General features: G+C 36.9%; 1 protein-coding gene across 1 annotated transcript in view; it reads right to left on the reverse strand.

The window, feature by feature from the left end:
- The window catches only part of TBC1D22A (TBC1 domain family member 22A), a 165,647-nt gene that overhangs the window by 118,776 nt on the left and 34,794 nt on the right, over window positions 1–12,077 (reverse strand). The window contains exon 6 of the mRNA XM_031059009.1: window positions 320–390. Coding sequence (XP_030914869.1) covers window positions 320–390 — 71 coding nt within the window. The remainder of the gene's footprint in view (window positions 1–319; window positions 391–12,077) is intronic.

Genomic DNA, 12,077 nt, shown 5'->3' on the forward strand with positions numbered 1-12,077 from the left:
TGTCTTTGAACTCTCCACCATTCCATCAAAACTGGTTGAAAGAAGCCACTATAATCAAAAGCCCTTCTTTCACAGAAAGCCAGACTGAAAAATAAAGATATACAACTGGCACAATTTACTACTACTTCTCATCCCCCTCCTTTCAATTTGATAGATTAATCCTGAAATTGAGTAAAAGAACATAACTTCCATTACAATTCAGCACAAGACACGTTTCCAACCATCACTGATGGATTACAATTCATGCAAAATCATTTGCAATGCTTGAAAAAGCTATTAGTACTAAATGCAGAGGAAGAATAAAAAAAACACAACTTACTGAAAGAAGCTTCCATGCAATTGGACGAACCCGTTTGGGAATGCCAGACCAACTCAATTTTCTCAATTCATCTATTAAAACACAATGGTTTCATGAGAAGCAAGGAAATTACTACCAATTTACATACACAGATACATTCAAATTAGCACAAAGGCATTCAAAACAATGGTCTTCTTAGAAAATCCAGTGATTACAGAAATATAGAGCAATCCTAATGAATTAATAAAATACTGGATAATTGCTATCCATAGGGACACCTATGGTAATAGGTACTGAGTGTGATAAGGTAACTCTCTGGAGTATTTCTCAGCATTACTGTTTGGTATACATGCCTTATATTGTCACAGTTGGCAATTTACTACATAAATGTATTATTCTTCCAAGTATTTTTGAGATACGTGTGAAAGGAATACAGTGTATCAAAGCAAGTAAAGCAGTTGTAATATTATTAAAGTCTACACAAAAAAAGGAGCAGCATATGCTTTCAAAAAACATTAAGAAGGTCACAGTACTTCTGCATGCTAAATATGCATGGATGGAGGAAGCATGAAAGCATGCTTATACACATAACCCCAAGAAATTTCACAGTTCACAATAGATTTCCCCCTTATCCTTCCTCTCAAGGAGTTGAGAGGCATTGAAAGAATAAAAAAATGACCAAAAGATCAGTAACATTAGAAAAATATGACACTACCAGAATTCAGCATCAACCAAAGTCTCAAAGAAACAATGAAAGTAGAACTTGTACAGACAATAAACACAGATTAAGAGAGAAATTCAAGAAGTCACAGGCTGGCACAACAAATACACTTTATTACGAGTATGCTGTCACAGCAAACACAAGGATTCAATGAGAAAAGGTGCAATAAGCAACAGAAAGAAGTTTAATTTATTGTCATACTCCAGCTGTGATCATCACACACAAGCTGCCCAGCACGAACCCCAGACAGAAGCCAGTCACATCCCTTAACCCTGTTTCCCATTTTTTGGTCTTCTTTTTCCAGCACGCTTCTACTTCCTTTTCTCTGCCCCATTTAACAAACCACTCTAATTATTTCTTCCCTTCATGGTCCCAGTTTTGCTACTGCTATGCCTAAATATGGCATTTCTGAAATGATTATCAGGTACCATTGGTCTTGTAACACTGCACTTCCCTAAGTGATCTCTCAGTGCTTCTCTCCATACAATGGCACTGTTTGGGCACCTCTCACACGATTCCTCCTTGTGAAACTCCTACTTGTGAAATCCAGGCATACCATAGGGTGCCATCTACAACTTGTGTCAGCTTCTCACACTGTGGTTTGCTACATACAGCAAGTTCTCACATCACCTACAGCAGTTCTCCACACCCCAGGGAGTTTGCTCAGCCTCCAAGCAGCTTTAGTATTGGCTTGCAGCCCCTACCACTTCCGCAATTCCACCCGTGATCTGATTCCAAGTAAATTCCCACCATACCAAGCACTACAGCGTAAATAACAGTATCACTGGTTATATTCTTCTAAAAGCCAGAAAAGCAGGAACTGGTCAGAAGATGTAAAGGCAAAATAAACATATAATATGAACAAGAGTAGAAAAACAGTATTTTGTATCGTTTATGAACAAAAACAACAAAAAAGAGATAATATCTGCCTTAACCAAACAATCTACAAATTATATATATGCATTTCTCTTCCACCCCAAAGCATGACAGTTAGCTCCAGTTGTTTTAATACCAATGAAAGCCTCAAATCTTCAAAAGCAAAATCTCCAACTGTGCATATTCCTGCTCTACTTGTCCTTGTGCAGTATTTATGAACAAATATGCTTTACTGGGTCTAATCTATTTGTGTCCAGGCTGAATGAAAACTTATCTTGTGCATTAGTTTATTACTTCCTTACACAATCATTTTGCTCAAGTTTCACGTTTTGGCTACCTTTATGCACAATCATACCATCTACAAACTATGTAGTTAGTATATGAAAAAAATAGAAAATAAATTGTAACTCACCAACCACTTTTATTATTTTCTAGTAACACAGTTGTCAATTCTCAACTCTATACCCACCAAACCCACTCTAATCTTTCACCTTTCCATATTTTTGCTCCACCCTTAACTTGCCTCAATAGAAATCCATGCACAAACACGGATACCAACCTCTGAAAACAGCACATGTAAAGTAAGAAGAAGTATAAAAAAGGAAAACATGCAGATTTACTGTCACAATCAGATATGTGAAGCACATGATTGAGTGACAGATCATCCCAAATCACCCAGTACAAAAATTCTACTTACTTTTAAGTAACTCATTTAAGGCCAAAGATAGGAAACACAAAAGCAAATTGGAACACAGCTTATTTTCCCTCTCTCCCCTCCTGATGCTATTCTGCAATGAACATACACTTCCTTTAATTAGGGATAGCTTGGGCTATCATGTAATTTCAAACAGTTACACACACTATGGGAGGGGGTTCAAAAGGACTGCTCTTTCTGGAAGGAAATCTCAGCACTGGTCATGGAAGTGAAAACCAGGGACAAATGATGGGGTTTTTTACAACATAACACTTATTTGAAACAGTTTCTCTATTTATCCATCATGTAAGATTTAAGAGTGAATACATCCCTACATTCTTCCATGCTGAACACAGATTGTCTGCTGGGCCTACAAAATCTTCAGCGATGATCCTTCTCCCAACATGTCTGAGAAAAACATTTAAAGCTAGTTTTTATATGTTTCTAAGTTGTTTCCAAACTCTCTTTTAGAAATGCTTCCATTCATTTGGCCTGACAGGATTCATATTCTGCTCTGCTCTCCTTATTTGACATAGAACTTTACCTTTTGGATTGTATTTAATAACCTTCTATTGCATTCATTAACCTCCTTTGCTCTGTTGTCATGCCATCCTTCTGAACTTTCTCAAGGCTTTTGTTTCTGGTTTTGCTTTCCTAAGTGGTACAGTAATTGCTTTCAGGACAGAAGACTGTTAGCAGATGATAGCACAACTGAGAGTTAAGTCAATTCCATTACAAACCATTAGCCCTGGGTATGTGATAGTTCTATTTCTCCACACTGACTGCTGTGCTATATCATAGTCTTCTGAAATTCCAGGATCCCAGACTAATCCGAAAAAGCATATAGAATTCTGGCCCTAACTTTTCACTACAGTGAGCTCAATTACTATTTTGCCAGTGACAAAGAGCACACAGTAAAACTCAAAGGGGCTATGCAAGAATTCTTATCAGGTGTAGTGGCAAACCCCAAAAGCACACAGTCTGACCCTTGCATGACACTACTGCTAAAGCATCAATTCACATTATGCTTTCCTCTCATGGTTCATCACCAAAACAAGAGAAAACAAAGAAAAAAAGAAAACAAAGGACCCTGCCCTTTCCAACAGCAATTAGAACAGCAGGACCAAAGTTGCTCCTGGAAGACTTAGTCTAACCCTACTATAACATAAAATAAAAATGCTTGTGGTAAAGAGAAAAAAAAAATTGAAGCATATACACAAGAGTATCATTTTAGACATACATAAAAGACAGTGAAGCTAAATTCTAATACTGCTGTTAAAATACATTAACTACATGCCCATTTTATTAGACATACATAACTAAATTTTACAGCAAGTGTCTCTATTACAGTCTTTAAGATGGGCTTTATTCTTACAAATTATTCAATAGGTGAGTTCCTAAAAATCAAATAAGCACATGTAATTGAAATCCTCACATTCCAGTTCTCAGGTTACCTTGAGACACTAGAGACTTAAATTTTTTTTAATAGAGGATGCTGGAGACTACTGATTGGGCAGCCTCACTTTTGTGCCTGGGAAGATCATGGAACAGAAGACCTTCCTAGAAGCTCTGTGAAGGCACGTGCAGGACAGTGATGTGATTTGAGACAGACAGCATAGGTGACCAGAACAAGTCCTGCCTGAGCAGCATTTTGGCCTTCTACAGTGGAGTGACTAATTAGTGGACAAGGAAAGGCTTTACAGGTGTCATGTATGTGGACTTCTGTAAAGCCTTTGACATGGTCCCCCACAAAATCCTTCTCTGTGTTGGAGACAGAAGTGGATTTGATGGGTGGACTCATTGGTGAATGAAGAATTGCTTGAATGAGCACATCCAGGGAGTAATGGCAAGATGGAGATCAGGGATGAGTGGTGCCCCTCAGGAGTCCATACTGAGCCCAGTGTCATTCTGTGTTGGTGACATATACTGCAGGATCAAGTGTGCCCTGAGCAAATTTGCAGTGACACTGAGCTGAGTGGTGTGGTTGACACAGCTGAGAGCTGGGATGCCATTCAGAGGGACTTGGACAAGTTGAAGTGGGATCATGGGAATGTCATCAGGTTTAACAAGAACAAGTGAAAGGTCCTGCACCTGGGCTGGGGGAACCAACCAGTATAAATACAGGCCAGGGGATGGAGGGATTAGGGCAATACACATGGGAGAAGGACTGGTGGGTACTGGTGGACAAGAGGCTGGACAGGTGAAAAAGCCAAATGTGTTCTGGGCTGCCTCAAAAACAGCATGACCAGCAGGTCAAGGGAGGTAATTCTGTCCCCTCTACTACACTTTGGTGAGACCCCGAGGTGGGCATGGAGTGCTGCATTCAGCTCTAGAGTCCTCAGTAAGAGAAAGACATGGACGTTTTAGAGCAAGCCCAGAGGGCCATGAAGATGATCAAGGGCTGTAATGCTAAACAGATTTTTGGGTTTTTTACATTTTCTATATATCTGTAGCTATGTAGACTACTATTATATAGTTATATAGCTCCTTAACTAACTATAGTACTTTTCCTACCCCCTTACCTAAATTTTAGAACAATAAGCTAACCTTCCTGGAATCTTATTTAGTCTTCCCTCTATAGTGTGAGCCACTATTTTTTCACTACATATTATATCCATAATAAATGTGCAGTTAGAAGCTAGGGGCAGCTTCAGTGGGGGGCAGAAACAAAAGAGTTTACTTAATTAAGATTACTTAATTGGCTGTTCTTCTAATTGGATGATTTCTGTTAAGTATGCTAATTTGTTAAACTAATAAAATTGTCACACCATATTATGTGTGCATCTTGCTGTATTTGCACCATGAAGAACTTTCATTAAAGGAAACTGTTTAGCTTGTGGCATCAGCTGGACCACCTCTCCTATAAAGACAGGCTGAGAGAGTTGGAGTCATTCAGCCTCGTAAAGAAAAGGCTCTGTGCAGCATTGTTGTGGCCTTTCAATACTTAAAGGGAGCTCATAGGAAAAATGGGGACAGACTTTTTGTCAGCGTCTGTTTTGATATGACAAGGGGTAATGGTTTTAATCTGAAAGACAGTGGCTTCAGACTAGATGCAAGGAAGAAATTTTTTACAGTGAAGATGGTGAAAGACTGGAACAGAGGAGCTGTGAATGTCCCAAGTCTGGGTGAGGGTCTCAGACCAGCCTGATCTAGTTGAACATGTGCCTGTTAAGTGCATGGGTATTGAACTAGATGTCTTAAGCGTCCCTTCCAACCCAAACTATTTTATGAACTTTGTAACGTTTCAGCCAATGACAAATCATTTAATAATGAATTAAAATACTTTCTCCCTAGTCAAAGCGTAACGTCAATGAATCGTCATAAGAGCAACTCCTTCCCCTTGTAGATTTCCCAAGGAATTAGACATCCTAGTTTTCAGGCACCGACAATGTTCCCAAGCACAGACTTTCTACAAAAGTGTTTTAATAGCACCTACAAATCAGAGACACATTTTCAATCAAGAGAGTACTGCACAAATATTCTTGTTTCAATACAATTAATGTTTTCCTAAACTTCCAGAACAATTATTTTGAAAATGAGCACTTGTAAACATTCTAATTATGGACACAATCACTTGTTAAAAGAGTGAGCAAAGAACCAGCTGAAATAAGCCAGATCCAAAAACAGTACCTGTAAAACCCTGTCTGTGAACTTTTTCTCAAACTAAAAGGATACTTTCTGAAGAAACAGTTTAAACCCCAATTGTTAGTCTGTTTTTCAGCTGCCTCATTACTTGACATAATTCTGTGACCAATGGGTATGAAAGAATTTATAAATCCCCATAGATTTTAGACAAAAAGTATCTCAATTTGCTCCTACTAGCCAACTATCACTTCTGCTTAGGAGACAGCAGTTACTTTTCACAGAAACATTACTTTAGGATATTTTATTATGAAGGCATAATGTGGTATGAAAATCCTTCAAATTAATATGATTAATTTAATTTAGGAAAAAAATTGTTCGATCTGGCTTACTACAATACATTTACAGATACATTTCCTCTCTCTGAGGAAGAAAAAATTTAAAGTAATTGTTCTAGCAGAAATCTTAGGACTATTCTTTTACCGCATTTAGATTTAAAGACTTCTCATTTTCCATAAATATTTCATGGGGAATTTTACAAAGAAAACATACCATTAGTTTGCCAGCTTTTACCTGTACAAGCAATTACTGGAGTTATTACCCACTACACCTAAAACACGAGGCCAAACAACCAAGTCGACAAGTATTTTTCTTGGAACTACAAGCTAATCATTCTACCCATTAGAAATATATAAGAAATAAGAAATATTAAAGGAGTTCAAAATTCCTCTGTATGTATTATTCATTTTTGATACAGCTGTTATTTCATTGAGATTACTATACATGGCTACATGAAGTCATGGCCTGCATGAGCAACTCCATGATAGATATGATAAACTAGATTTACATGTTTTATGTTCCTACAACATAAATTCTTTGGGTATTTTAACTATAAAAAGCTGGAAAATTCTTTCAAAAGCAGAGATGCACAGAACTGCAGCTCCCCCAACAGCACGTTATAATACAGGCAGTACATATAGAAAATAACTTTAATACAGGGCTTGTTATTACTATGGCAACCACAGCAACTGGTTTTCAAAATGAATAATAGCTCTGTTAGGCACTTCATTAATTTTTTTTTTAATCAAACACTGCCCTTAATCTTCTCAATGGAACAAAGAGTTATTCTGAATGCTGCAGAAACAGGAAATAAAGTCCAATCCACCTTTGTAAATACAGGGTAAGATCCTTTTCAGAGCCTTTGCTAGAAAAGAGTAGGAAAGTACATCTTGTCTGCTACTTCACATAAAAAGTCAGAAGCAGAAGCAGATGAGGTTGGTGTTAAAAGGTGCAAGAAAGCAAGTGATTAGGAAAACTAAGTCAAAAAGAAGATTATTGAAATTGCTAAGACCTGCAACATGTGAAGCCAGTGATGGAAATAATAAGTAATGGAGAACAACTGTGGCAGTAGCAGATGTTGTTTTTCATCGTTCTCCCAAAACATCCAATTTCTGTGCCATATCAACTGTTTTTATTTTTACATTAATGCCATTGAAACAGTTTCTAACTTTTCATGTAAAACTAAGGGACAACCTTTTATACCCTAGTCTGAATGTTAAAAAGAAAGCAGCTCTTAATGATTTAATTATGAGTCTTTACTTCAGTGGTTGCACTGGAAGTATTACTTAGTTTAGCTTTACTATAGGTTCTATTATATCAAATTCCTGCATAAGGCTAGCCCTTAACCTCTAATCCATATAAGGTTTTTCTCAGTTTACTGCAAACATACATCACATCCAGAGTAATTGTCCATTGTGGCTAAAACACACATGAGGGCACACCCAACCAATAATCTGCAACAGGAAGGCAGCACAGCACAGACATATACAGTGAAACTTGCTCCACTGTGTTTACCATCCCAGACAAGTTTTATGTACTTCTTCCAGTTCTGGGCATGCTGCTAATGAAGTAACAATGACTTATGCTCCAACATTATTAATAGTGAAAGATGTTGGCAAGAAAACCTAAAGGATTAATTATACTTCCTTGAGCCTTCGTAAACTGATTTATAAGCTGTATATGCCACTCATTTCAACAAATACATTGCTAATCTTCATGTTCAAAAGCTTCAGGACACAGAGCATGCTCAGAGTTCTCAGTAGTCTTGTTGGTGACATTCCTGGTAAGTCCCTCCCATGCCACAAAGTTTGCAAAACATCATGGGAAGAGGCAAAGCTGCTCCCTCAGTATATGACTTCAAGAGAGAACACTGAACTTCTCACCCATGTATTTTACTGGATAATACAGGTTTCAAAGTGTAAGTTCAGTTTTCATGATGCTCTCAGGTAAGGAAGGGAGATGGCACACCAAAAACAAACCAACAAACAGCCATACAAACACAAAAACTACAAGAACACTTCATCATGTAGTACTTCTCTTTCTCCCAGTTCATCCAGACTAAAATATCCCTCTTCACTGTATTGTTCACCACATGGCTAAGACTCACAGACTGTTTTTGAACACCTGATCAAAAATCAGTGCAATTATATCCTAAAAATTCTGCTAAAATTTTAATGGACACAAAAAAAACCCTTTTCATTAATCAGTCTTGTAATCTGGAGTAGAATGCTAACTCTTTTCTTTTTTGATGATCAGTTAGTTGTAACTACCACTGCAATTTTTCTGTGTACACAGAAATTTGAATGATAGTGTTGGTTTTTTTTTTTTTAACAGTAACCCCTTCACATCAGCTGAACTTAGGGATCCCACTGTAATTCTCTACATCCAAATCCACTTGGAAAAAGACATAGTACAGAACTCCACTCTTCATTAATGAAGCCATGAGTATAACATGGGAATTTTAAGGACTGTGCTAAGAGCACACTTCTTTTTGAACAGATCAATGGTTTTAACCTGAAACGTTCCCTGTGGACATCCACACAAAAACAAACAGCTTAGTCTCTAAGCTATTCTGATACAAAAATCCCAGAGATTTCTATTTATAGACAAGAAGTCCAGAACCTCAGAACTAGGCTCATCTGTGTAGTTCACAATGCCTCTTTCCCATTTATTAATTTGAGTCATACTTGAATACCAAAACTCTTGACCAAAAAAAAAAAAAAAAGGTAAAGCTTTAGGTGACAGGCTCCTTTTTCAGAACTGAGAAAAGGGAAGGATTACCTTGTTTGTTAACAGGAGCTGCAGCTGTTCAGTCTTACTCTTTTTTTTCCCCCCTCAATAAAAACGTAAATCAATGATAGGTGGTGTTTGGAACACATAAGAGTAAGGACTCTTCACTCAAGTCAAAATTAACAAATCCTTGTTAAAAACAATATTAATCTAAAACTAAACTACAGTTCTTCAGCAAGCCTTTGATACAGTCCCCCACAACATCCTTGCCACTAAAACTGGAGAGATTTGTTGTCAGTTCCTTATCCAAAGAATTGCAGTCAATAGCTCAGCTCCAAGTGGAAGCCAGTAACAAGTGGTGTCCCACAAAGGTCCATGCTGGGACCAATACCATTTAGTGTCTTCCTCGATGACACTGACAGAAGAACCGAGTGCACGCCCAGCAAGCTGGCAGATGACACCAAGCTGTGACACAGTGGATTTCCTGGAAGGAGTGTATCCCATCCAGGGAGACTCAGACAGGCTTCAGAGGTGGGCCAAGGCAAACCCCATGAAGTTCTACAAGGGCAAGTGTAAGGTCCTGCACCCAAACTGGAGCAATCACTAGAATCAGCACAGGTCTGGAACTACTATGTCAATCTAGCACCTTAACAAAGGAAGAGAAACGCATCCTGAAGAAACAAACTATGCAAAATCTTCTCAAAATTGTTTCAAGAATCTATTATCATCTAGTTACAATGAAAAATCATAAATTAATACCTTTACATTGAAATATTCCACCAGTGCAGTAATCAGAATAAATGCTTACTATTAAGTGAAAATATAAGTCACGAGACCAACCCACAGAAAACAGGAAGACAAAATACTAATCCTGCAAAAAGTAACTAAAAAGGGAATAAATAATGGATATTTAACATTCATTTCTTTCAGAAGACTCTGAATTAATAAAAATATATTACAAAGTCTATTGGAACAATACTGTCTGGTTAATAATATTTTTTATTAGCTAAATAGGAAAGCACATTTTGTAGATAAAAAGCTAACTAGAAGAGAACAAGAATCAGAGGACACCTTTTGGTGATAATAATTTGAAAAGACAGATGTAACTAATAGCATATCACACAAAGCAGCAGTAGGACACATGTTAACTTTATACTATATATTAACAAACTGAAAGAAGAATAGGCACTCACATGATCAACTACAAGTAATTCACAGCTGTAGGGGGCATTAAAATTCTAAATTACATGGATGTACTAGGAGCACAGAGATAAATCACTGTGTAGCTTAGTGCAGATAAATTAATGAAGCTGGGAACAAAATTAATCAAGTTCATTTCAATTAATGCATTTTGTAAAGTTATTGAAAATTCTCAATAGCACGAGTTTGGCAAGCAATTCTATAGGACATAACACACTGTGGTTACAGAATACTAGATTTATGAGCCGTAAGTGAAAGAAAAGGTAATTACTATGTTAGATCAGGTTTAATATAAATCTACAATGGATGTGACCGTGAATAGGAAAATCCTATTTCAAGTTGCTGCAACAATACAGAAGACTGTTGTGATGGGAAAAAGAGACATCTAACATGTCTTCTTCCTGAATTTAATCTCCAGAAAACCACTCTTAAATTATTTTATTATAGCACACAGAGACAACCAGCTATTGTTAGGAAATAATCTGAGATTACAGCATTTTAAGTCCTGTAAAATTATGTAATTAGTTTTTGCCACCATCAGATAAATCAAAATTTCCTTACAAGTTCTATAAGACTTCACAACATTATCCACTACTTCCATAGCAAAAGACTAGCTAAAGACAGCACCCAACTCAACAGCTTGCAGTACTCTGAAAAAGTTTCCTTTTTGAGATCTGGTCAAAAGGAGGAAGAAAAATAAATGATTTTCTTAAAAAGTACAATGAAAAGTCCTCTTGAATGTGTAAAGCAGCTGAAGTAAATTTAAGATGGGAATCCTTCACAATTCTCATGGGTGCTTTTACAGGGCCTTCTATTATTTTTATCAAGGTTGTATGCTAAAACGTCAACATATTTTATTCAGCTTGCAATTTGTCACAACTAAGTAGGATAAAAAGTGACCCTAACATGCAAAACAGTTTTACAACTTAAGAAATTAGTTGGTTTGACTCTGAATTAATACATGTGTTATGTTGCCTAACAGTAGCATTACAATGTTTTGAAGCTTTATTAAATGAAGAGAACAGAGCAAACCAGGTTTACCACTGGTTGTTATTTTACTTAAATAAACACATTTCTCATATCCAATTACATACTCATTAGCCATATATGTGTAAAAAAAAGAAAAATAGTTGATTTGAAGATAAAGGCATTAAGGAAGTGCTTTAATCAGCTAATTTTTAAATTTATATTAGTAATCCATCATACATCAGCTGTGCTGAAGTTGCAAGTATGCAATAACTTGTCTGTTGCTTTGTCAGATTTTATCAACATTGCTTACATTGTCTTTGCACAGTAAACATCTCCCTAAAACATTTTACAAGATTACTAAAAAACACACGTTTAACAAAAAGAATTAAACTTTAATTGGAAACCTGATAGACATAGCAGTACTGTTCCTCTAATATGCACAAAGTGGTCTGTGAAGGAAAGAAAAGTTTCTTCTCAGAAATACTCTCCCTACACTGCTTTGTTAAAGTTCTGTTCCCCCCTCTTAAAGCAAGCAAAATTCTGCAAGCCCGTCTTCACTTAGTAATGCAAGGTCCATTACAAGGAAAGACAAGGCCTGAAACTCACTAAGTCTACAGCAAAGTGACTGCAAGTCAAGCACAAACACAGGTTGATTGCACAAAACCACC

Source organism: Geospiza fortis, unplaced genomic scaffold, assembly GCF_000277835.1.
Source record: "Geospiza fortis unplaced genomic scaffold, GeoFor_1.0 scaffold424, whole genome shotgun sequence".
In the NCBI taxonomy this organism is placed as follows: Eukaryota; Metazoa; Chordata; class Aves; order Passeriformes; family Thraupidae; genus Geospiza; species Geospiza fortis.